A 26,213-nucleotide genomic window follows, 5' to 3' on the forward strand; every position below is an offset into this window, starting at 1 on the left:
TCCCAAAAATGGCCGCCTCCTGCGCTGGAGCCTCGCTTTACAACAATATTCCTTTGAGGTGCGTTACAAAAAGGGGAGTCTCAACGGTAACGCCGATGGCTTAAGTCGAAGCCCCTAACGTAGGAATCAGCCTCAAAATTGTTTGTTACTGATGTTTTTTTTCCTGAGGCAGGATTTTTTTTAACATATTGCTTTTGTTTAGTGTTTCAAAGTGATGATATGCTTTCTAGTGCAATTTTTCAATTTGTGGACGCGTTCTGAGTGATGCTAGACTACTGTAGGAACTAGGCAGTGGTATAAAAAGGGGAAAGAGCCTGGCAGGGCTTAGTGAGGGTTGTGCCGTGCTTGCGGACTGAGCGGTTGAGTTTCAGCGTAGTTCTAACGCTTGCCGGGAACGAGAACAAAAATGTGAACTCTCCCGAAGTCACTTTGCAGTGTCCCGTGCGAACCTGAACGAGAGAACGAGGCCTTCTCTGTGCGCTGCGCTCAAGAAACGTCGAGGGACGCCCGACTTCGGTTATGAGCATCATCGAGCGACATCCCTCCGGCCAGCGGATGCAGTCCCCTGTCGATCGGGATCTCCTTCCCCCGGCGGGGCGGTCTGTTGCGTTTCGCCTGCGACACGTGGTTTTGCCGGCGCGACTGCGGCAGGGCGGCAGACATTTTGGCCCGATCGTCGTCGCCGCAACACTCATCGCCAGGTGTTTCCAGGCGCGACTGCGGCGATGCGACCGCAAAGGATCACCCTCGCATTCCAGTCATTGTGCCCGAAACAGGCGATGCCAAAGCAGGGATCGTCCCCTCATTACAGCCATTGTGCCCGAAACAGGCGATGCCAAAGCAGGGACCATCCTCTCATTCCAGTCATTGTGCCCGAAACAGGCGATGCCAAAGCAGGGACCATCCTCTCATTACAGTCATTGTGCCCGACCGGCAGCGCTACAACAGGGTGCTACGAGATCGTGCTCGACAGGGTGCTACGAGATCGTGCTCGTCATGGTGCTACGGCATCGCTACGACAGTGTGCGTCACCATTAGCCCATTGTACATTCACGTGCTCGTCTTTTGAGGGGTTCCTTCTTGCCCTCAACTGCGAGAGTATAAAAACAGCTGCCCCCGGACGCAAAAAGGGGGGCTCCGATTTCTTCTGTTGAGTGAAGTGCTCTCCCGTCTCTCTACTTCGGTCAAACCTGACCACCAACTCTTTGCGATGTTAAAATAAACAAGTTGTTTCGTTGTTACCAGTCGACTCATGCTTTGCCGGGACCTTCGGATGCTTCCAGTTGTACCCCAGGCCGCCAGGCCAACGCTACCCTTGGGGCTTGCGACCCAGGTACAACCACGGGCGTCAGCGCCGAGTTCCCAACAGATCGTACCAGCAGGTGCGATCCAAACAGCACGTTTTCCAGGCTGCCATCCTTTTTTTGCTCGGCTATCAAAGCCGACCGGCTGACTTTTAGCAACCTATCAAGTCCGTCTGACGTAGGCGCGATGAGCAAATCAGTAGATAGCTCTTCTAACTTTCCCGAATCGGGATTTTCCTCTCCAGTATCTGGCGCCTTCAACGCTACAGACTCAATTTTATTCAGTTCGGGCGTGCTCTGAATATCAGCTTGCTGCGCCTCTGACCCTTTTTCGTTGTTTGATAACGTCGGCCCCGCAACTACCGCCTTTGCAGCGAGCTCCCGAACCTTCGATCTGGTTAAGGCCTGAACACTAGCTTCACCAAACAAAAGCCCCTTCTCGCGCAGGAGGTGATCGGACCTGTTTGAAAATAGGTACGGGTACTGGGGTGGCAGCATAGATGACACTGCCGCCTCCGTCTCAAGCGCTCCGAAAGGTCCTTCAATAAGCACTTTTGCTACCGGCAGACACACGCTATGAGCTTCCACGGCTTGCTTGATCCATGCGCACTCGCCCGTGAACATATGGGGTTCTACGTAAGACGGGTGAACTACATCCATCGTAGCTGCGGAATCGCGAAGCACTCGGCACTCTTTCCCGTTCACGAGGAGGTCTCGCATGTAAGGCTCGAGAAGCTTCATGTTCTCGTCAGTGCTGCCTATTGAAAAAAACACAACTTTTGGTGTTGTTTCCGGACACTGCGCCGAAAAGTGACCCGGCTTCTGGCACGTATAACAAACGCGCGCTTGCCTCATCTCGAACCGCTTTCTGCGTTCGGCTTCGGCTGCCGCCGTCTCCTTAGGTTCGGTCGCACTGCTTCCACTCGCATCCGCACTACGCGTGTTCCCCTTTGCTCTCATGGGTGTGAACTTCGGCCTCTCAAACTTCGAGCCAAATTCACCCTTTTGACCGTCCTTAGCTCCGCGAGCCCGACGCGTCACAAACTCCTCGGCTAGCTCAGCGGCTTTAGCCACCGTACAAACGTCTGGCCTATCCAAGACCCAGTATCGCACGTTCTCCGGTAACCGACTATAAAACTGTTCTAGCCCGAAACACTGCAGAACTTTATCGTGGTCACCAAACGCTTTCTCTTCTTTGAGCCACTCCTGCATGTTCGACATAAGCCTATACGCAAACTCTGTATATGACTCACTTTTGCCTTTCTCATTTTCCCGAAACTTCCGACGGAACGCCTCCGCAGACAGCCGGTACTTTTTTAGCAGGCTCGATTTTACTTTGTCGAAATCCTCTGCTTCCTCTCTATCCAAGCGAGCGACTACGTCGGCCGCCTCGCCGGGTAACAAAGTGAGCAAGCGCTGTGGCCACGTTTCCCGAGAGAACCCCTGCTTCTCGCACGTTCGCTCAAAGTTAACCAGGAACAAACCAATGTCCTCTCCAAGCTTAAACGGCCGCATCAGGTCAGTCATTTTGAACAATACGCGTTCTCCTGCACCGTGTGCCTGACTTCCATTACGAGCGCGTTCCATCTCTACCTCAAGACGCTTCATTTCCAAAGCGTGTTGACGGTCACGCTCTTCTTTTTCTTTCTGCTCTTTAAGTTCGCGCTCCTGTTTCTCTTTTTGCTCTTTAAGTTCGCGCTCCTGTTTCTCTTTTTGCTCTTTAAGTTCGCGCTCCTGTCTTTTTGACCTCTCCTCAATAGTCTCAAGGCATTCCGACAGCTCGTCATCCTCAGCCTCTAACTCAAGAATAGCCTTTAGCAGTTCAGGTTTTCTTAGTTTGTCTGAGACATCCAGACCCAACTCTCTTGCAAGCTCCAACAATTTCGGTTTGCGCAACGACTTCAAATCCATGGCTGCTCTGAATGCTGCTTTCTCTACTGCTTACTATTGTCTTGCCGCAACTAACCCGGCAGCAACGACAACCACAATTACCAGCTCTGTTTCTGACACTAACAAAAGCCTGGCAAAGCTCAGAAGAAGAAAGTCCCGCACTCACCAAACCTCGCAGCCAAGAGTCCAGCGCAGTCGTTCCGCTGCAGGCAACCAGTCATCACACAGGGCTCGTTGCACTGCTCCCGGATCGTCGTTGAGCTGCTCAGCATACAGTCAACTGCATCTCTTCGCTGCTGGCCTCCGTTGTCGCGATCTCACCGCTGGCAGACAGTTATTTGAAGTCGGAGGCGATCTCACCGCTGCCAACCAGATGTTTGGATCGCACCGCTTGTACGATCTGTTGGGAACTCGGCGCTGACGCCCGTGGTTGTACCTGGGTCGCAAGCCCCAAGGGTAGCGTTGGCCTGGCGGCCTGGGGTACAACTGGAAGCATCCGAAGGTCCCGGCAAAGCATGAGTCGACTGGTAACAACAAAACAACTTGTTTATTTTAACATCGCAAAGAGTTGGCGGTCAGGTTGACCGAAGTAGAGAGACGGGAGAGCACTTCACTCAACAGAAGAAATCGGAGCCCTCCTTTTTGCGTCCGGGGGCAGCTGTTTTTATACTCTCGCAGTTGAGGGCAAGAAGGAACCCCTCAAAAGACGAGCACGTGAATGTACAATGGGCTAATGGTGACGCACACTGTCGTAGCGATGCCGTAGCACCATGACGAGCACGATCTCGTAGCACCCTGTCGAGCACGATCTCGTAGCACCCTGTTGTAGCGCTGCCGGTCGGGCACAATGACTGTAATGAGAGGATGGTCCCTGCTTTGGCATCGCCTGTTTCGGGCACAATGACTGGAATGAGAGGATGGTCCCTGCTTTGGCATCGCCTGTTTCGGGCACAATGGCTGTAATGAGGGGACGATCCCTGCTTTGGCATCGCCTGTTTCGGGCACAATGACTGGAATGAGAGGATGGTCCCTGCTTTGGCATCGCCTGTTTCGGGCACAATGACTGGAATGCGAGGGTGATCTTTTGCGGTCGCATCGCCGCAGTCGCGCCTGGAAACACCTGCCGATGAGTGTTGCGGCGACGACGATCGGGCCAAAATGTCTGCCGCCCCGCCGCAGTCGCGCCGGCAAAACCACGTGTCGCAGGCGAATCGCAACAACATGTAAATGATCTCGCTGCCCTCAAGAGTAACCTTGCTGAAACTGCAACACTTGCAAACAGTGCAAATCGAGCATTTACATTGCTTAACCTGTAGCTAACTAAGTGAATTTGTTTCGCAGCATCACCAGCAGCTGGTGGAAGAGCAGAGGGCGACCCGGCAGGTCCTGTAGCAGCTGGCAGCTGAGATGCGTGGTTCGCGAGAGGCCGCTAGTCTCATCGCAACCACGCTGCGCCAGCTCCTGGCTGCCCTGGCTCACCTCCGCGAGCCGCCTCAGCCATGAGGGACAGCTTTTTCCCGCCATATCATCCCTTAGTGCTAGAAGGTACAAGTGTTGCCTATCTTTCCGTTCAAATCACCGCTGCAGCATTTGGTGGTGGTGCCCATACGTCCTCGCAAGCTGTTGTGCCGCCGAGTTGTAGCCAGTCTTGTGAACTGATGTGCAAGTCATGCGTGACCATGGCAGCGAAGAATGATAGTGCTGTGATGTCACTTAAAACACAAATGCATGTTTTTTTTTTTTTTTGGTATGTAGCACTAAAGGATGATATGACTGTTTTCCGTACATTTCTGTCCCTAATCATATTTTTTTTGCAAGGTAATTTCTCTTATGTGTATTTTCATTTGTAGTGCAAGTTTGCCCAAGTGAGGCATTATATAACTTATATGTAGAATTTTTGCATTTCTGTTCCTAACCGTATTTTTCCCGCAAGTTCATTTCTTTTCGTGTGTATTTTTATTTGACCAAGTGACACGGTATAACTTATATGTAGAATTTTTGCCATATTTTTGCATTTCTGTTCCTAACCGTATTTTTTCCGCAAGTTCATTTCTTTTCGTGTCTATTTCTATTTGTCCAAGTGAGACGGTATAACTTATATGTACAATTTTTGCCATATTTTCGTTAGCTGTTGTTCACTTTTGTTTCGCTGTTACTGATATGTTTCAATGTGCACCGTTCTTACACGGAAGATACTCTATGCAATCACTCTTACGGCAACTACGACGTTGTCTCGCACACATGCAGGTGCACTTAACTACAATGCTGTGATAACTGGAAATCAATTTTCATGCCATATGTATGTCATGTTTGCAATGTCAAACCATTCGTGCCTACACAAAGTGGCCGAATTGGTATTTTTGTTAACACCAAGCACCTGTTACTTGTGATAGTTATTGTGATATTTCAGGTGTCCTTACCTATGATAGCAGTACAATCTAGTCCCCATTGTAGTTGAGCACAGTTTGTGACATACGTAACGGAGCCATCGATGTGGCCGCTATTTTGACATTCACTGCCAGGCTGCTCCTGCAGCCGTTATATGAAATACGGTTGAAGTGCCAAGCATTTTCTCACTTGTCGTTCCTTAAAAGCATGTCATGGCTGTTTTATATTGTGATCTTATTACGGCACTAGTCATTGAAAAGAAACTGTTTTGTGCTACAAACATGCCAACTACATAATAGACAAGACATCTTTCTTGCTGTTAAGTTGCTGGATGAAGATAAATGGTTGTCCGCGAGTTCAAAAAAACATGATTATGCTCGTGTCATATTTATGCAATTTAACATCTGCCAACGGCCCATTGGTAGTGTACTGGGTCCCATGTAGTGAACATCACGCGGCTATTTTGGCACCATGAAGCCATGCTCTGTGTACTTGTCTGTCATTTGCTTTGATGAAAGATGGCATTGAAGATGGATCACATGGTTTTATTTACAATGCATATATAAATAAACGATTTTAAACAATGCAAGTGGCCCTTGAAATGAATATTTACAACTTGTGTTCCTTCAATTTCAGAACTCTATTTACATATGTACACTCTCCCAAGGGAGAAGAACGCGCTTGACATGCCAGGCGATAGTTTCCGGCATAACTTGGCCTTCTGTCAAGGAACTGTGCGGTGGCTGTGTGGCAAAACAGCGCAGGGCCTACAAGGTGCGTGAGAACAGACACATGGTGGAGCGTGAAGTGTTGTGCGTGGCAGCAGCCCAAATAGGAAGCGAGGAGACGAAGACCAGCCTCCCATGAACAGTGCAGATGGCGGTGACAGTGTTGGTGATGACAGAAGCAACAGCAGCAGCAGCAAATCATTTGCCGAACCCCAGCTGCCCAGAGAAGTGGCTGCAACATTCTGCTGATGAACACAAAGCGTTCTATCCACAAGTACTAAATGAAAGGCTCTCATGTAGTGTCACAGTGGAATGATGCAATCATCTCCGGTAGTGACAGCTCACTGGCAGAAGACACGTGAAAACGCTGGTTATGATTGAGCAGATTCTATAAAAAAACAGCACGCTGTCCACTAATTGCACACCTTTCTTCACATTGGTTCCTGCTCCCTATTAGGTGTGTAGACAGCTGTAATAAACATCTGCCTGCAGTGTCAGATACGTGTTTATTGCTGCTGTCGGTGCTGCTGTCGACGCAGCCGCCTTCGCACCCTTTGCAGGTAATGCTGGTGCTGCTGCCGTGTCGTGCCAAATGAGCTAATAACATTATCCCGGGCAGCACAGCCTCTCAAGTACATCATGCGTGCTGCCCTCACTCGGGGAACTCTCTGTGGGGAGGGGTTGCCACTTTCATCGTCCCTGCTGCTCTTGCTGCTGTCATCACTAACATCATCCAACAACACGTCACCTTCGTCAAGACACAAGTTGTGCAACACTGCACATGCTGCAACGATGTTGGCAGCGCGGTCTGGTTCGTAGTGGAGGGCGCCGTACCGCTGAAGGCAGCGAAAGCGGCTCTTTAGAAGCCCAATGCACCGCTCCACTACGGACCGCATGGCAGCATGTGAAGTGTTGTACCTGCCTTCTGCAGTGTGTATGGGAGGGTGGCCTGTGATTGGGGTCAGGAGCCATGGATCCAGGGGTAGCCGCTGTCACCTGCAGGATCATAAAACATGGTATGAAATCTGCACAAAGTTTAGTAGGTGAAGCATGGGTCATGCAAAATGCACCTACTACAGGAAGGCTGCAATAAAGAAATATACAGGCTGAGCACCTGATGCAGCTGTGATCACAGGTAACAATAGCTGGGACATAGTAGCATCCCTATTTGCAGCAAGGCAGCTCTTTGTGTAGTCTCCATTCACAAATGACGGTCAGTGTAAAAAAGAATGTGACAACGCGTGCACTGTACACTCACATTAAAAATTAGTTTAAAGTACAACGCAGGTGTGTTGTCACTTTGTTTCGTGCAGATACCATTGGAAAATTTCTATATCTCGCCTACACTTAATAACCTACTATAACATAAGGGGTTCGGGCTTCAATATTCTCTTACGGCGCGAGCACGCTTTGCTGCATGCTGCCAGAATTGCAACTGTACAAAATTTTCCCGCTGCTCACCGAGGAGGTGTTCGCCGGCCTTGGAAATATGCCCCTCTAGGAACCGACGACGCAACCACGTAGTTCTCCAGACGTGGGCGTCGTGGCCTGACCCCGGTCGCAGAGCGTCGACGGCGAGGATCCGCATGCCTGCGTCGCAGATCGGACGAGAGGGCGCACAGCATAAGCCACGCTGCTATGACGGGCAAATTAGACAAAAATTAAGATACTTACGAACATTGTGTTGAGGGCGTAGTAGCCTTTGCGGCACATGAATGCCGCCTTCTGCTCGCCCTTCGGTGCGATGATGGCTATAAGGCTGCCGTCCACGCATCCGATGACGCCGGGAATGGAGCCGCGTCGAAGGAACCCTTCCTTCACGGCCGCCTTCTCCTCCGACGTCCTCGGGAAATGGACCCACTTGTTGCGGGCCCCGGCGTGGACGATTGCCTCCGCCACGCGTCGCACACACACTTGCTGACCGCAGGCTGGGTCACGCCGATCGTCTCCTCGCTCCCTACCGAGGCTTGAAAGCTGCCCGCTGCGAAGAATCGCAACGCGCACAACACTTGCCGCTCCACCGACAGCGCTGAAGTTCTCACGCCTCCGAGTTCCTCGGCCACTTCGTCGCACAGCCACCGCACAGTTTCTTTCTTCAGGCGAAAGTGCCGCCGAAACAGATCGTCTGGCATGTCAAACGCATCCTCGGGCTCCCTCCTCCCGCGCCCGGGCTGACGAGCCGCCGCCGCCAACGCAATCAAGAAGGCCGCCATTTTTTTCTATTCCAAACGGAACGGGGCACTCACCGGTTATTCCAGGAATTTGGCGGGTTTGTTCGGCATAATTTAGCATAATGAGTGCGTAAACGTCACTTTGACGTGGCAGTTTTTGAGCATTCCTGACGTCGCTTGACAGGCAGGAAAAATGGGCGCGCAGCCTCAAAAAATTCGACCAATGAGCGAGCGGTGTCGGCCATTTTGGAATAGAAACAACCGAATAGCTTTGCGTTATACCGACCTTGTTCTCGAGTTTCTTTGTCTAGCTTCAAGTTTGTGCCCCATACGTCAACACCGGTAAAATTCAATATATATATATATATATATATATATATATATATATATATATATATATATATATATATATATATAATCTCTACAGTGACATCAAAGTAAACAAAAAAGCTTTATACAGGGAGTCAATCAATTTCGTGCCGTACATCATGTCTTCATATTTCTGTTTTGGCACTTGCCACTGAAAACTATCGTTGAAGGAGCCAGGCTTTGTTTTAATATAGGAATGGCATACTTCCCTGCGCTCGCACTTCGTTAACCCAATCGCAACAGCATCATGCGGAGGCCAGCGCGGCCGGTAATATAGCCCGGTCAAAACTTTATTTTCAGCCAGCTACATGCAGGATGTTATCAGCTTTGAACTGTATACGGGGCGTGCACAACCTTCTCATACCACTGTCCGCTCGATGGCTGAGACCCGTTGGCTGTGAAAAAATTTTGTCGAATTTTTTTCTTTCTCTTTCTGCGTCCCACGACCTCATTACCTTAGCGCCGCCAGCGAAACGGCGATAATACCAGCAATGGTCGTATTTGGTCGACAAACAGACTAACATCGTGAGATGACGGGCTATAGGCAAACAACGTCAGCCATTTCAGTTTTTATCTTGCATGCTTGTGCACCTGTTGGAAAGGCTACGTTGCATAGCACACCAACACTAGGAGACTAAAGCAGTGTGGCAGACGGTCGCACAATGTGACATGTCAAGGCATTCACGGGACAGTACTCGAGTGGGAAGTTTCACGTTCCGAGGTATTTGCACTCGTGTTTATAGCGTATCCGGTTGCTGGCACTCACGTCCTCGCTTGCAAAGAAAAATGACAACCATTCCACTCTGTGAAGATGGAATGGCAGCGAAAGTTGACGACTGTCAAAGCTCTCAAACGAAAAGCAAAGTGCTTTCGCTGCCATTCCATCTTCACAGAGTGGAATGGTTGCCCGGGCTCGCGATTGTCGTTTTTGTTCAGCATCGCGGGAACGTCCTTCGTCGGTGGCCGTCATGCGCCGGCGCCGTTTACATTCTCGTTGCTGTTCCCTCCGGCGCTCCTCGTACGCATGTTGTTCTTCGGATGTACGAACTATACGTGTCCGCTCCATCGATAACGCAGCTGTTTTTAGTGTCGGTACCTCTCCTGCTTATACACTGCGATAACCTTGACGTCACGCTATTTTTCACGGCGAGCGTTCTAATCTGTTCCGTATTTTGACATCAGCGCCGCCGCACTGCACCCGTACGTGGATCACGCACAAAGCAAACGAAACCCATTGTGTATGTGTTTGTTAGAAATCGCTAAGTCCGTTTCTGTTGTCGGACGCCGAAAAACTACGGAAGGTTAGTCATATACAGCTTTCACTGTAAAAATAAGGCGGCAGTGACGCATCCTCCCGCCCCCCTGCCTACTCCCCGAATCGAAACTGATCGAAATCGAAACTGATCGAAACGATTCGTCCATTTTGTGTGCTTGAGTTCGGTTGGCTTACTACTCGCGCTGCGCGATTTCCATCGTTTAGCCTTTTGACGACCGTCTTCGCTCTGCAAGAAATTAAAAGATCGCTGCCACTGTTCGTGACACGTTGTGGCCGACGCTAGGTACACCGATAAAGTTGGTCGGTGCCCGATCTTCCGAGCGAAATCCCGTGACATGGAAGTTCGTTTTGTCTCAACTGAAAGCTTTGGCTTGCATACCGACTGATTTCTGTACGCCTCCACGGCACTTTTTTTTTTCGTGCGCTTAGCCATTTGCGCGTATCGTTCCTTCAATGGCACAGACAATCATCGTGCATCAGCGTGTTCCTGTTTTATTTGCGTCTGCTGCAACCGTCGGTCAAGTGTAGCCGCGAATACAAGCATGATCCACATGTGATCTCATAATCGGCCGTCTGACCAAGTGGTCGCACACTTTCGGCAGCGCGGACGTATACACACTGGCTACCCGCCATTACACGATGCAACCAACGGACACTGCACTTGAAAAAAAAAAATGTCTGCATACAGACTTTCCTTCGGCGAGAGCAAGGGTTTTGTTGACAATATTTTGTTTTTCCCGTTAAATGCCGGCAATTTCTTCATGTACGCATGAAATTAAGCAGCTCCCATCAATGCTCCACCCTCACTGTTTGACACGTACAGAGGCACAACAAATCGTCAACCGAGGTGGCAGGATGAAATCATTTTGGTTATAAATAAACTAACAAGCTGCTCAATTCCCAGAACAAACACATTCGTTGGCTCCAGGGCTAAGAATGCCGGCGTCGAGCCCGCGGGGTCATGGGGAGGGGAGGGGCATATTTGGAGAGATTGGGTGTGTAGGTGTGTGAGTGTAGGAGTGTGTGATTTTTTGCGTTCCAACTTGTTTTACCATAATGAGTTACTAACAAGCTCGATAACAAGTTCTCTAGTCGCTCGTAAGTAGGTGCTTAGCCTTGAACGATTTCTCTCCATCTCTCCTATTCTGCGTCGCAATGAAAGAATACAAACTCGGTTTTGCACTTTATTATTCTTTATTACACATACAGACAAATCCACACACACACACACACACATGGCGGCATACGCAGAACACCGACGGAACATCTTGTTTTGTACAAATATGGCGGTACGCGACAACGTTGTATCGCAGATCACGTAGTTCGGCAGCTTTATTTACAAGGAACCAACGCAGATCTGGTCCAGAACGGTGCTGGTCTCGCGCGTCGTGCGAAAATGGCGAGTCACAAATGTTGCGGTGTGACATGGGCTTGTTATCCTTTCATGAGTTGATGGAATTAAACGGGAAAAAAAGGAGACAGGAAAACTTGAAAAAGAATCATTGACCTATCGTGAAGCGTCATGCCAGTCCACGAGATAGCTTAAAATCCAAATTAATAAAAGAAAGTCTGGTCGTATCATATCTGCCATTTATTTACTAATCTGCAGCGCATTTAGTGTTCAGAACCTTGTGTTTTAATTGTTTCTTTTTTTTCGCATAGCTTCAAGCAAAATGGTGCCACAGGCAATAACTTACACTAAAACATGGATGAGAAATAAACTACATTTACTTTTGTCATTTTTTTTTGTCAGAGTGATAAGTGCAAATGTTCGTGGTGTTGATCTTGGTGAAAGTTTTTTTACACAATGCAAAAATCTCTCTAGCACTCAGTTAAAAACATGCACATTGCCGAAAATCAGACGACGAAAGTCGATTTCCAATGTCAATAAACAATTAACACGAGCCTCGAGCCTGCACACCTACGGTAATAACGTGACTCGACATAACAGTGGGCGCAAACTCGGGCTCGCCTTTCTTTTTTTTTTTTTGGCATGCGGTCGTTTTTCATGCTTTAGGCATTCGCACAATGCATTTCTTAACTTAAAGGACTAGTCGGATTCCTGATTCAGTCCGGTCGCGACCACCAAATATATCGCGCCCTGTCTTCGGCGGTCCGCAAGGCGGCGGGACCTCCTCAAGAGCTAGGGTTAGGAAGCTGCGATGTTCAACTGGCTCAGCGACTTGACCAACGTGGCGTCCGTGTTGAGGAACTTCCGCTCGTCCAGGTGCCAGAGCGACACGTTGCTCGTGTACAACTTGAGCGTGTCCACGTAGTTCTCGAGCGTATCCGGCGTCACCTGGAACAGCGTCCACGTCTCCTGGCGACACGCCTGGTACTCCTTCTCGATCACCATGGCGACGTCCGCCGTCGTCACGGGAATGATCTGCGGGTGAGGCAAGAGAAGAGCACGGTTGGCACGCTACCGCGAGTCACTGTGCCTTTCGTATACCTGTTCCGGCAGAGGTTGCTTTTTTTATTTCACTGATCGGGCGTTAATCGTCCAATGACGGCGAGTCCTTGTTCATATAATGAGGACCTGCTATCCTTGCCTGTTGGAAGACGCAACAGTTTCGTCCTTATACCGTTACTAATTTACTCAGTTTCTTCATTCACTCTTTATACATTCTTATAGGTGTACATAGGGTGCTTGGTCTGCCCCGTGGCTATCAACTCTGATGGGGGCAAATGAAGTTTTCGCGGCAAGTAAGCACGATAATTGTAACGGACGACGTGGAAACTTCATGAAATAAACTAATATATATGACTGTCGAACTCGGTATTATTACATATAGATACAAAATGAAGTTAAGTAAGAGAAAAATGTTAAGATCACTGCAATGACGCGCAACCCCACGAATGACTCGAGCAACTTTTGTACACTGAAATTGGAATCACCAAGGTGTCCACAGCGCAGTGAAAGCGTTCCGCGCGCGCACCTTGTAGACGAGTTCGGCGGTCTTGTCCATGGCGACCTTCCAGAGTCGCAGAAGGGCGTCGTTGAGGTCGTTGATGCTCTGCAGCGTCGGCTGGCGCCACAGGTCGGGGTCGAAGTCCTTGGCCACCGTGTCGCCCAGTTGCACCCATAGCAGCACCACGGAGCACATGCTCTTTAGGAGGCCCGGCTCACGTCCCTGCATCGCGTCGAAGCAGGTCTCCAGGCTGGCCATCACCTTGCCCCACGCGGCGGCATACAGCTGCCGAAGGTCTTCCAGCAGAACCAGCAGTCGCCTGCACGACAGCGGACGACGAAGAGGGAGGACAGCGGCGTGGTTATTTACAATCCTACATATCGCCCAGTGGTCATTATATTAGTGGGCGGGAGGGGGGGAGAGAGGGTGTTGGGGTTAGACATTTAGAGATACAGAGGTTATGCACCCACACACAAAAGCCCTGTTCCCCTCCCCCCCCCAAAAAAAAAATAAAGCCAGAAAATGTGGCAGCACCACGTATCACGTGATAGCTCAGAAATCGAGGTTTTCACTATAAGCCTAGAACACAACTAAAAACATAACTGGAAGGCTGGTAAGACAATTGTTGATAACAATTACGATTAACAGCGATTGCAGCAATGCTAACAGCGGCAGGGAACGACCGGGTCAGTGGATTTACAGTGGATTTGCATACACTGCACTATTTCTTTTTTTGCACGCTGTCCTTTTCTAAGAAAGTTTAGTTTATTTGAGTGATTTACTTATAGTTGGATTCTGCGCATTGTATGGCAAGTGGTAGCGTTACCTTGTTCGCACTCGTGTTCTGAGAGTCCCTCTGTAACGTATTGTTTAGATCTCGGGTAGAAAAGGGAATGCTATGCACCTATTCAGTATATGCATATGTACAAAACAATCGGAAGAGGAGAGGAAGAGAGGGAGAACGGAGGTTAGCCAGCGCATAGGCCGGCTGTCTGCTCTGTGCCGAGGTGGTGGGGTAAAGGACATTAAACATGACAGATGGAGTCATGAGTAAAAAAGAAAGAAAAGGTAGTTCTGTAGTGGCAGCGTGTGTGTGTGTGTGTGTGTACATATATATATATATATATATATATATATATATATATATATATATATATATATATATATATATATATATATATATATATATATATATATATATTACCAAGGACGATCAGGCACAATGTAGGTCAGATCAACAGCAATAACGCGCAGGACGAGGCCACAATAGAAGGTTAATTTTGAAACGCGACGGCGAATCCTGTGCTACAGATTTCGTGCACCTTCCATCTGTGTAACTGTTTTATGCTTTTCAGACGCATGCTCGCGCCGAGCGACGCGGTCCTGTCAACCACGTGTGCTTTTCTATGGGGCGTCATATCGTTTACTTGAATAGGCGCTCGGACAGCGATTCCTTTGTGGTACCCGCGTCAACGAGCACATTTAACTGACGTTTTGCTGCCTTGCCCAACATGACGCACCTGTAGGTCTAGATCCTTAAGGTTTAACTTAAATCAAAGTATACGAGGCCACGTATACATTTCCGTCTCTCCTAAAGTCCGATTTCCGCTGCGGGTCAACCTTGAAGTCAGGACCATGGGCACAGCGACATAAGACAATACCTGCTGATCAATCGCGGATAGTTCACGCAATAGTTAGCGCCTTTGACTCCGTAGCGCTGTCCGTGCTCGTTCAATTCTCTACCTACCCCCCTCTCTTTCTCACCCTTCTTTCTATTCCCCTTCTCCCTTCCCCAAGCGTCTGTCATTCCCTGTCATCAAATCGATTTCCCTCTCCTACGGCTTTTATACTGCGCGTTCAAAGATCGTGGATGTCGCCTTCAGATATACATTACTTGCTCTCTACGGACTTGTCTAACACTATAAGGTGGCGTCCGCTCTCCCTCTGCACGTTGCAAAAGCGTTACACTGCATTGCATTGGACTATGAGCAAAATGGTCAAGTTCGCGCACTCTGTCGACCTATCCTGCTCAAGAAGGACCCAAGCAAATGAATATACTCCGCAATCCGCGTCATTACGTCGACGTCATCGGTGCCGCAGTTTCGGCGAAGGATTAAGAAGGGAAAGGTTGTTTGCCCTTCATTTTTATTAGCTAACCTAGTTCAGAGAGAGTTCTGAGGCTATGGTACTTGTAGATAGCTTGTGTATACACGCGCTTTTATACATAGTTACGCAGAGTGCATGCGCACGCGTGCGTGGCATATGTCTTCTTGCCTGCTTATCAGGAACACTGATAAAATCGGACTGATCGGACAGCAGGTGCTTTTCCCCATTGCATTATTCCACAATAACTTCTTTTACGTTCTGTTTTTCCCCCTTTTTACCCCACTGTGTATAGTGGCGATTCAGAGGCACGTTGCTACAGTCAGCCTCTCCGCTTTTCCTTTCACAGATGGATGAACAACGCTTTTATTCGAAACCAATGGCTGGTGGTTTCTTCAGTTGCGGGAGGCGACTGGCGATTAATCGGCTCGGAGTCCCTGCTCCCTGGCAGCGTTGTGCTGCTGCGCACTAACTGGCGGGTTCGATTTCTGACTGCGGCAGCCGTATTCCAAATGAGCCGGGACTTTAAAACACACTATAGTGTAGCTAGGTTATAGGTGCACGTGAAAGAACAGCACTTGATCCAGTGTTATACTTTTGAGGCGTTAAAACACAGTCACTGAGTCAGTTCGGAAAGTGTGATGTTAAGCAGACGTTGTTTAGAATGTCGTTAACTTCTTGAGCCTCCCCTCTCGTATCGCCGCTCGAACTGCGCTGCTTAACGAAGGCGGAGACTGGGCACAGAGTGGACGGGAGCGATTACCGTGTCTCCCGATTTCCGTCAGCGTACGACTTGCTGCAGACGAAGTGCATGGGCGACTTCCGGGACTGCATCTTCCGCTGGCCGCACACCAGGGCCCACTTGATCACCTTCTTGAGGCCCATGGCAATACCTGGGAAGCAGGGAAACGACGTTTCTTTGAAGAGGGATCGCTGTTTATTTCTTAAATTCAAATGAAGACATAGCAGAGAGGAACATATGCATCTGTGCAACCGCGTATTGTGCAGGAACTCCGTGAAGTTTATGCAGTTGGAGTCTTCCTTTACGCAGGTGCAGAAGTCAGCGTGCCCGTAACTGCGGAGGCGAGACTTTCTGTGCAAGGGCTCCTGGACGTGTCTCATGCGCTCGCTTTTCGTCAAGCGTTCTTAAAGATTATGAGTGTGCAAGGGTTCAGCATCATGTGTGATGCCGAACTCTTCACACATGATCACAGCGCTTGTGGTGTGGTGTTCTCGTCCCGTGTCCGCTCTACGTTTTGCCCTGTTAACACCAGGATCATGTGTGATGCGGGCTACGCCTTCCCGCCTAGTCAAGCTGTACATAAATTAGGCTCGCCCAAACAAACAAGCAAACAAACAAACAAACAAACACTATGAAGTGAACAATAATAAAACCGAAACAGAAAGAAGAACTCATCGCGTTCACGAATGTTTAAGTACGCACATTGTAGGTCACAACAAACACACAGACCTCAGAAAGTAATCGCATTAAGTTGAAATAAGCCCACTGTACTTCACGCTGAGCACGTAAAGCCCAGTGAGAACACAGAAGTGAAATAAAAATAAATTCGAGGCGCAGTCGCTGTCCCTTTATATTCCGTTCGAGTATAAACATTGCCGCACAGGAACATGCGCCTATAGCAAATTGCTGGCCCAGTTTTAAACGCCTTAGCACACGTTAAGCTAATGATTGTGGTTTCGTACGCCTAGTAGTGGGTACGAACGTGGGATCTTCACTTCCAGTGAAGCAGCAGCCAGGAGACAATTATCGAGGTAACGGCGCGCAAGCAGAACTTTATTATTTTCAAAACAGAAGCTTTTATACGAGTACAATGCAAAAGAAAACGGCCAATAAATATAACTGAATCGACATGAACGAAATCTACACCAGAGGCACAGAAAAGAAAAAGAAAAGAAAGCGAAGATACTGCGCATCCTATGTTGTCGAGCTTCCACGTTCCAAGTTTAGAAAACTTGGCCTGTAATTCGTGTACGGGCTACTTACTGGCCAAAGCTAGAACTACCAGTCTGATCTAAACATGCCGCGCAAGGTGTTACACCTTGCGGAACTAAGTATTTTGAATCAATCCATGTATAGGTATAGTTGTCAAAAATTAACCCAGCGTTAACGCAGCATGAGGGAGCTATGGCCAATTTGCATACCACGATATTAGATCACGCGTTGAGCCTATTCACGTTGTGCTTTTGAACGTACGCCTTTAAACTGTAATCCAAAATGCTGGACGGAAGGTGTAGGGGTGCCTCTAATTAAATGTGACGTCTGGTGTGTATATATTGCTTCCCGAATTATGCTCGGAGGTTCCGTGTTCGCGTGCAGAAAGAGAAAAAAAAAAACATTTTAGTTAGATCACAGAGAGACATTCAACCAGTGCTTTTATAAGCAGCAAACTGAGACTCGCTTGAGCAAATGTCATTTTACACGCTCGTACGATCTGTCATACAGCAACCTCAGCCAAAGGCGTGCTTGTACGTGGATGTCGCATTGCTTCAATTTCGTAATCTGGTAAATAACACAGCTAAAAAAAAAAAAAAAGAAACGCATGCTTTACTTTGTCGTCTGCACGTGATATTTAAGTGCATTTTGCTCATGTTATGAGAGGTGCTTTTCAGAATTTTAGTACACAGCCTATGGCGTTCTTGATATTGGCGTGCCTATATCAAAAACGCATGAACACTCCTTAATGCGCCGTAGCGTACGATGATCTATTTGTCATTGCGATGTCGCATATTTTTCTGTTTCATACTTTTCATAGCATTACGCGGACTTTCGAAGTAGCATGCTCTGAAATTATTCGTTTTAGAAGGCTCTGTGCTCTTTTCCGCAAACTTAAGTTGGCCATAATGGTACTTCTGTATGTTAGGAACGAAAAACGAACTACACATTAACATATCTATGATGTTCGCAAGCGACAAAGAATACATAAAAAAAACAGTACTCTTGCCGCTGTACGCCACACACAACGGCGCGGATGTTACGTACAAGGAAGTAAGCATGGCGAAGAACAAAGTTTTTAATGCCTAAATATTCGTTATGACTACATTATGCGATAATGCGTTTCCTTGACGCATATCTCCTTAATGCCAGAACACCCAATGTACCGCTTTTAAACGCCCATTTTAATACCTCCAAATGCTACGTTAAACACGGGAAACTTAACGTATAAAGCCCATTGTGGATAGTTGAGGGAATAGACTAATTATTTTTTATACTAACTTTAATTATAATCTAAATAAGATCGTAGTGTTAACTGTATTGGCCACCTTCCTTACAACGTGTAATGACCTACTGTCCCTTTTTCTGTTCAGATGCCCAACTCGTAAAATCAGTGCTGCGGCGCATACCGACTTATGCGCCATACCACAACGGGTACGCACGGAAGCCTACATAATTCGCTGGGAACCACCGCTTGAAATGGAAGACCACGAAATGTGAAAATTCAGGGAACGAGAAGTTCTTTATCGCTGAAAAAAAGTCAGGCTTGAGTCGCTGGAAACGTTTTGTCCTTGAACAAATCCGAATTCTTCATATAAGCGTGTGCATTAATATACTATACTTGCCTCTCGCGAATTTTCTTGTTCTGCTCTGTGAACTTGAAGAATGCATAAATCGCGTTTTATCGTACTATGGTGCCTAAAGTTTGTATGGAACTGTGATTTACTGAAGCAAAATCTGGCGTGCTTATGCTATCTTCTTTAGCGGACCTCGGACTAGCCGATGAGGCTATGGGTCCTACCAGTGTTTTGTATTACCTTACTGCGTTGTATACAAATTAATTGATTATGTATTAACTGCTCTCTCAATTACCATTTCACTGTTTTGTTGTACGAATGCACTCCTCACAGCTAAATATGAGGTGAACAAATCGTTATGATTCGCTTTGATGCGGAACGATGTTACAGCTATCCGGGGCTCAGGCTGTTACCTTGGCATATGCCCGTGCGGCCCAATTATGTGGAGTAGCACGAGTTTACATTCTCGAGATTCGGAAGAAAAGAGGAGCCAGCTGCGCGAGCGAGCTCCATGTTTTATTTTTTTTGTGCAGTTCCCCCCCCCCTCTCCCTCTCCCCTCACCCCAGCCCGAGACCCACGCGAGCGCGTCAAACGATCGTCGCACGTGCGGTATATATGTGTCGTTCGATCGCGTATGCATGCAGGTCTGAGCCAGAGACAGCAGCGTTTGCGCTACACGCGAACGATACGGGCGGCACAAATCACCGGTCGTCCCCAAACGAGGCCTGACAGCCACACGACGCGTAAAGACGTGAGGCAACAAAAGCAGTGCTGGGAAGAAGAAGGAAAGCATTCACGCAGGTAGAACTCGAAAATGTGCTTTCTGTTCTTCGCTGTTGAAACCAAGAAGAACATAGCACGACGGCAGCACCTGTTAGTATACCGAAATAGAAGAGGAAAATTGCAGGACCTTTTTTGAGTCGCGAACTTGAGCGGATTAACGTGGAACATTTCGGTCGGTTCTTAGCGAGACACTACGGGGAGAAGCGGTTAAGGGGAAGGGTTAAGCTGAATTAGAGCAAAAAGGGCCGCTCTTGGCGCTAGAGGAAGCTTGCTATAAGAGCCATAAAAGACGCGAGACCAAAAGACAGGCGGTGACAACGCCGCGCTGAAGCTTCGGCGTCAGCTGCCGTGACGTCATGGATGAGCGACACCATCTACGCAGGCCGAGTACTGCCAGTTTATCGGTGAAAGACTACATTGCAATCTAAAAAACCACATAAGGTCTCGAATCCTTCGAGAATTTTTCCTGCGCCAAAACAGCCCGTACACTGTAAACGAAAATAAACCCACCTGGGAGTTTTTAAGAGGTGATGTGCCCTAAAACCTCCCCTCTCAAATATTTACTCCGATGTATTGGGAGCAAAACAACGCCATCCCCTCGTTTCACTCCGCTGGCTAGCTGTGGGAGTATTAAGGCGACATGACGCGATTTTACTCCGCTTAAAAATCTTGTTCTCCCGTGAAACTCCGACAGGGAGTTTTAAAAAAACTCCCATCCGCCGATACAGGTTGGTCACGTGGCGCTTCCCATGAGGCTGTGCGCCTCGCCAGCGACCGGGCGCGTTCGGCGGAGCGGGAAGTGCTCATGGCTGACGGTTTGTTTACGTCTGTGAAGTGTCGTTCCGCGACAGCGTTTCGTCAATTTGTTTCCCGTATTTCCTTCCAGAAAGTGTTATTGGCATGCCTGAAGCTCACTGTATCTCAGCATCAAGTACATTAGCTGTGATCGCTTTGCTGACAACGATGATTGCAAGAACCACGTTTTCAAGTGCGGAAAAAGGCTTAGGTATACCTCGAAGCTGCTCACTGGCTCGTGATGTCGGCTCACGTTCTGGCTGTGTTTTCGTGCTGCGTCACCCTGTCTTGTGTTCTTCAGTACGTGAAATGCGACTTCTATGACCTTTTAGTACATGCTGACAACGTCCAGTGTAGTGTTTGAAAGGACCGCGTAGCAATGGCAACAGTAGCCACTGTTCGAGCGACGACATCCGTGCTAGTCGCGCATGAATGGCGTAACCCAAGTTCGTTGCGGTGCTGTGTTGCCAGTGAGAAAGACCGGAGTGCAAGCAACTGTTTTTATGTATCTGTGAACGGATATCCTCGCCCGAAGAAAAACGGTAGGACATAAGTATGCGTACTGAAAATAAAGCTTCTTATTGAGCGATGTGAATCGAATTGTTATCGCGCATATATGTTTTGGTCACGTCGTTGCTTCCTATATTGCATTAACATTACGCTCTATCCGAGACATTGATTTAGACGCATGCCTGCTGGCTCCGAGTTTAGGGATTCACTCGACAGATCAGCGATGTAGCTCCTTTTCGCAACCGAGACAGATTGCTCCGACGCAGAGCAAGTAGTGCGGTGTATAAAATGTATGACTGCGCATTTCTCGGTGTTAATTATGTCGGCTGCTGCGGGTCATGCTCAAACGTAATAATTTCTTGCTACGCTACCACTATATCGCAAAAATTTAATTTTGCTATGCAACACATGCACTTACATTTTTCTTGCTTACTGTAACTAGCGCACTACTTTTTGGCCGCGAACGCCGGCAGTGTGCGAAGTCGCTTCAGCACTCACAGAATGGCATGACAATTTTGAAAAATTACGCCATTAACTTTTCTCTCTCACTATTTTGAATTAACAGTTTTGTGTTGCTTAAGGTATTCTGTTAATTTCAGAGAGAGAGATCTCGTATGAACGAGCATGTGAGTCGTAATTCTGAAAACAGCACAGCTGCTCCCTAGGCGGTCTCGAGGCACACAATATCGTGGCTATATATACTGGCACCGTTGCTTCTTGAGTATCGCGTGTACGTGTGATGTCTTTCAAATTTCTGCATTGGGTGTTTCTGAAATGTTTATGTATGTCATGATATATGTGCTTTCATTGACTTGTTCCGTCGAATTCGACGCGGTCTCGTGTGCATATTTCGAAATTTGACCAGCAGCCTCTGCATGTAAACATGTTCGCGCAAACTCACGCGATGGCTCTTTTTATACTCCCATTGCACCTCGAAAGAACTCCGTCAATAGCAAAGCAAAAAATAAAGAAAAGACAGAAAAAAAACTCCCATAATTCCACGCGAAAATTCCGCTCGTACGGAGTAAAAATTCTACTCCGATCATACGGAGCAAAAAAAACTCCGAACCGGGGGGTCGCTATAGGACAAGCAGTATACTCCCACCTCGGAGTTATTTCCGTTTACAGTGTATAAGCGAGAAAATACTGAATTCACGACGCTACAACGTCGTGCCGGCACTTTGGTTTAAGCGCGAAATTCAACGTATCAAAAATCGGGGCTTCCAGTAAGCGCGCATTCATTCGCCAAATGAATGAACATAGTTATGACTGGCAAAGTATTTCTTCAAAACTTGACTTAGTGTTGCTCTTTGACACCCTCGTTTAGTATTCTAGGGACACCGCGAGGTGATTCTTAAAGTATCAAGCGAATAAGAGATGCAACAGTTTTGAGTGTGCAAGCTCAAGCGTAGCATATTCCTTTTTGTGTGAAGCTTTCGTGTTGCGATGCAAAAGTTGGTTTCCTTGTGTTAAACACGCTGTATTGACGATGAAAAAGGAATTAGAGTGAAGCTACAGTCGAAGACGACTGTTGCTCAACAACGACTATAGCCCAATAAGCCCCGACGCTAAGTTACATTAATAGTTCCGGCGCTAACGTAGGCCATCTTGCATGTATTGAGATAATAGAATGGCTCGGCGTTAAAATGTACCACGCAGAGAAACAGGTGAAGTGGCGCAGGGGGCATAAGGTGAGAGATGCCAGCAAAAAAATAAAAGGGTCGAATGATCCTTTTCACTGTTTCCTAACAACAAGAAGCGGCTTTTCAGTGCGTCTGGACAATTCATTGGGTCGGGGCATAAATGCGAGATTGCCAGTTCTAATCCACATGGTGTGCAGTATATTTTTTTATCGCTCACTCATTAAGTGAGTAGGAACACTTGAGGGTGGTCTCTCGTTAGGTACAACACGCTAGTGCATTTAAACAAATAAAGATTACTCAGGCAAGGTACAGCTACAATAACTCGTAAGCCGTCGCTCCAAATTCATTTGGGGAGTATAGGAGAGATTGCATCAAGAATTAGGCGAACCGCGCATACAAAAAAATGACTGAGAACTTAATAACTGCATACAGCCAATATTGACTACTTCACATCCTGGGCTCACAGGCACAGAACAGCAATGCCAGCACGTGCAAAAAGGCGTTTCTTATCGCTGCGAAATCAGCGTCCGTCCTTTAAAGCTGAAGGAAGCTCTACAGTTCCGCGCGAAACCGCCCGGCTAGGTGCGCACCGGAACCGCAAGAGCGATAGCGAACCCGAAGGAACACGACGCCGGAGGACACGTGGACAGCCTTGCGCGCGTGTGCATGGAATTACGAATGCCCAGGAAAAGCCTGCCGCTGACGACAGCAGAATCGGCAAACTTCTTCGGCGCATCAGGGCGTTTCAAGAGATGGCACGGTGGGCACACGCGTTGCAGTGCTACACTTTATATTTCTTGTCAGGCAATTAGCACACATTTAGCTTAATGATGCTGCGTTTCTTGGACGGTGACCTCAGCTGAGGTCGCTGCGAATGGCTTCAAAAGGCGCTCTAACGTTATTTCGAAGAGACCAGACAAAACGCGTGGCACTGTATGGCTGACACAATGCGTTGCTGTGTCACAGACAGACTGCGTCGCGAAGCACCTCGCCCAGACTATCCTAAATAGTTTCTCCTCTATAATCAGTTGTACCGCGCTTTTCTTTATCCAAGAAAGAGTAGCCAACCGAAGTATCTTCTGTTTAAGCTCCATGTCGTTATCATTTGATTATTAAGTTTATTTTATTTGATCTTTGTCTCCGGCTGTTTTTCTCTACATCCATGGCGACGGGCGTACCAAAGCTTTAGTCGGTGAATTGACTTCGATAGAGCTATTAGGCCATACTGCCATGCATTCAAGCCACTTTAAAACACCTATGAAACTTATCTGCTAGCTGAAGAGTTCACATCCATGAGAAACCAGTGGCATAAACAGCTCGTTGTAATTGATGGAGTAAGTGCCACACAGTCGCTCGTGTAATTCGGACACCGCTGGCCTGCTGTGTCCGGAGCTCCAGTAACGTGAGCACGCAAGAACATAGGTAGCCATTAACCAGTGATAATAATGAAGTTAATATGTATGTATCATGTTTTTTTTTTTTTTGAGCAGCAGCCATAACAGCTACACTGAGCCAAGAGTAGGCTAGTTTGGGCCGCAGTATCTGAAATATAATATCTATAAAAACAAAAGTGTGAAGCTAAATGTCTTGTGACTACGATTTACCGGCAGACTCAAGACGGTAGTACACCTATAATTAAGCATGTATCGGAATATATTCTTCAAGGAAACGAGAAAGTCGCCTCCAAGTAAAGAGCATGGTAAAATAATACGAGGGTATGAGTAGAATTCTACGAAAGTAGGTTTGGCAGGGTCAGTCGATTGGAAGCAAAAAAAAGAAAAAAAGAAGAACGAATAAAATAAAGTGTGCGAGTTACTTGACGGTTCATCTTTTCAATGCATCATCGGTTGGTGTGACGGAACCAAATTTTGCACGGTGACACGAAAAGTAAAGACTTCATGAAATGTCACCGAGCGAACACTTGGAATGCGGTAAGTTGGGCCATAACGGAGCGAGCCCTTGCCCACCTCTGCATCTGTCATCATGTCCTTTTGTGCACGAGACTTCGCACGATGTGTAAAGGTTTTTTTCAGAAGCTCTGTTCTTATACTTCATGGCCTAGTGTAGAACTTCGAGACCTTGAGGCCTCGGCCTGTCCACTGATCGCTTTAATAGTGTCTGTTCCGTGGATAAGTGCTACGACGTCAGTAGACAAAAAAAGAAAAGAAAGTCAGCTGAAGTGCAATCTCAGGGACTTCTAAATGAAAAAAAGAAAAAAAAAGTTGGGTACCTTCGGAAAGAACATATAAGCGGCAAATAGGGCATGACAGAGCTGCTGATTAGCGTTCTCAAGCGTCTTAGTGAGAATCTTGAGTGTTCTGAGGTCAGAGCACCTGACGAAGTTTCCAGAGAACATTTGCGAAATACCTTTTGGTTGGACGTTGTTACTGCTTTAGACAGATTTCACGGCGCAGGACTAGTGTTTCACGTTTATATCTGCGTTGCGCAAAACATGCTTGTAAGAACAGGACATGCCAAAGGTCCACGAGACCGTACAGGGACCCCCCTATATGAATTCCCAGAAGCTAATTATAAACAAGAGGAAGAAAACTCGGTTATGACAAGATAAATTTAAACAAGACCTACCGAGCCAATGTAACAGTACAAATATATAAATAAATTTCCCTAAAGCACAAAACCAGAAATTTAAGTAAAACATAGAAACGCCTGTTAACAGTGCCAGTGTACAACTGAAGTCATCGAACCATCAATTGCGCAGCATTATCACATAAAGCTTACAAAATACTGATCCGATAACCTTAGCTATTCAAAAAGAACTTTTCAGGATATTTTTAAACATGGAAAGGGACGGATATGTTTTGGTGGGATGATATTTTAAGGCAACTTAGTTGAAACTCCATAGACAAATTAAAACGAAGCAAGGACATTCATTGTTGGTAATAAAGGATAGCTGGTCAGCTTACCAGGTAGCGAAGACCATTGAAAGCAAACTACCTTTAACAAGTTGTCATCCGACTGCACGCAATGTCTATGGCACGAGAACAATCTGTCAGCACCACGCACGCACACGCGCCAATGATACGATGTCACAGCTTAAAGTTCACTCACTGAGCGACTATTCCTTCAGCACAGCGCGCCTCCAATGAACTGAACGCGCAGTCTTCCATTCTTTCCCACCGCATACTCTTTTTTCTTTTCTTTTTTCTTGTTGCTGGCGCAGAAACACAGTCGGGAAAGACAAATAAGTATCGGCTAGGAGGCGCGCGTAATGAACAAACCTCAATGCATCGCATCCGATCTGCCGAGCCATTGTGAGCGACATTCCACGAATATCAAAGAGCGCACCCCGCAGTTCGGGCGAGTGAACGCAGCAATAAGAAACGAAGTAACGAAAGAAATAAAAGAAAGAAAGAAAGAAAGAAAGAAAGAAAGAAAGAAAGAAAGAAAGAAAGGAAGAGAAAAAGAGAACGTTGTGATCACATTGGACACGTGAAAGCCACGCGTTTCGCGTGTGCATGCCTCGGCACCTGCGAACGGAAATCGCGCCCTCACCCTTGACTTCCGGGAAGTCACGTGACGGGACACGGTGCATTAACAGCGCCAATCGCTGACATTACGGTTGACCTTTTTATAGCCAGTTTTTTTTTTGTTTTTTTACCCCTTTGCAGTTGCTGTGGCTCCACCTGGCGACAAGAACGTTGACAGGTGAGGGCGTAGTTACTGTCATGCGGAATGGATGCGGTACCAATGTCAACGGAGAGAAAGGACAGCGTAGGCTATGTGCGAAACTTACGCGAACGTCATTTCACAGGCATCCCCGGATTTGGGGTCACGCAAGATGGAATGAA

General features: G+C 47.5%; 1 protein-coding gene across 3 annotated transcripts in view; it reads right to left on the bottom strand.

Moving 5' to 3' along the window:
- Positions 1-11,301: 11,301 nt before the first annotated feature.
- The window catches only part of LOC142572574 (uncharacterized), a 64,815-nt gene continuing 49,903 nt past the window's right edge, over positions 11,302-26,213 (bottom strand). For 2 of the 3 annotated variants that reach the window (XM_075681787.1, XM_075681786.1), the window contains exons 2-4: positions 15,905-16,034; positions 13,066-13,357; positions 11,302-12,512 (exon numbers count right to left, since the gene is read on the bottom strand). In XM_075681787.1, coding sequence (XP_075537902.1) covers positions 12,276-12,512; positions 13,066-13,357; positions 15,905-16,026 — 651 coding nt within the window. In that variant the 5' untranslated portion in view covers positions 16,027-16,034 and the 3' untranslated portion in view covers positions 11,302-12,275. Of the gene's footprint in view, positions 12,513-13,065; positions 13,358-15,904; positions 16,035-25,328; positions 25,455-26,213 lie in introns of those variants that run through there. The other variant, XM_075681788.1, reaches the window with a different exon arrangement.

The sequence above is a fragment of the Dermacentor variabilis genome, chromosome 2 (assembly GCF_050947875.1).
Source record: "Dermacentor variabilis isolate Ectoservices chromosome 2, ASM5094787v1, whole genome shotgun sequence".
NCBI classification, from domain to species: domain Eukaryota; kingdom Metazoa; phylum Arthropoda; class Arachnida; order Ixodida; family Ixodidae; genus Dermacentor; species Dermacentor variabilis.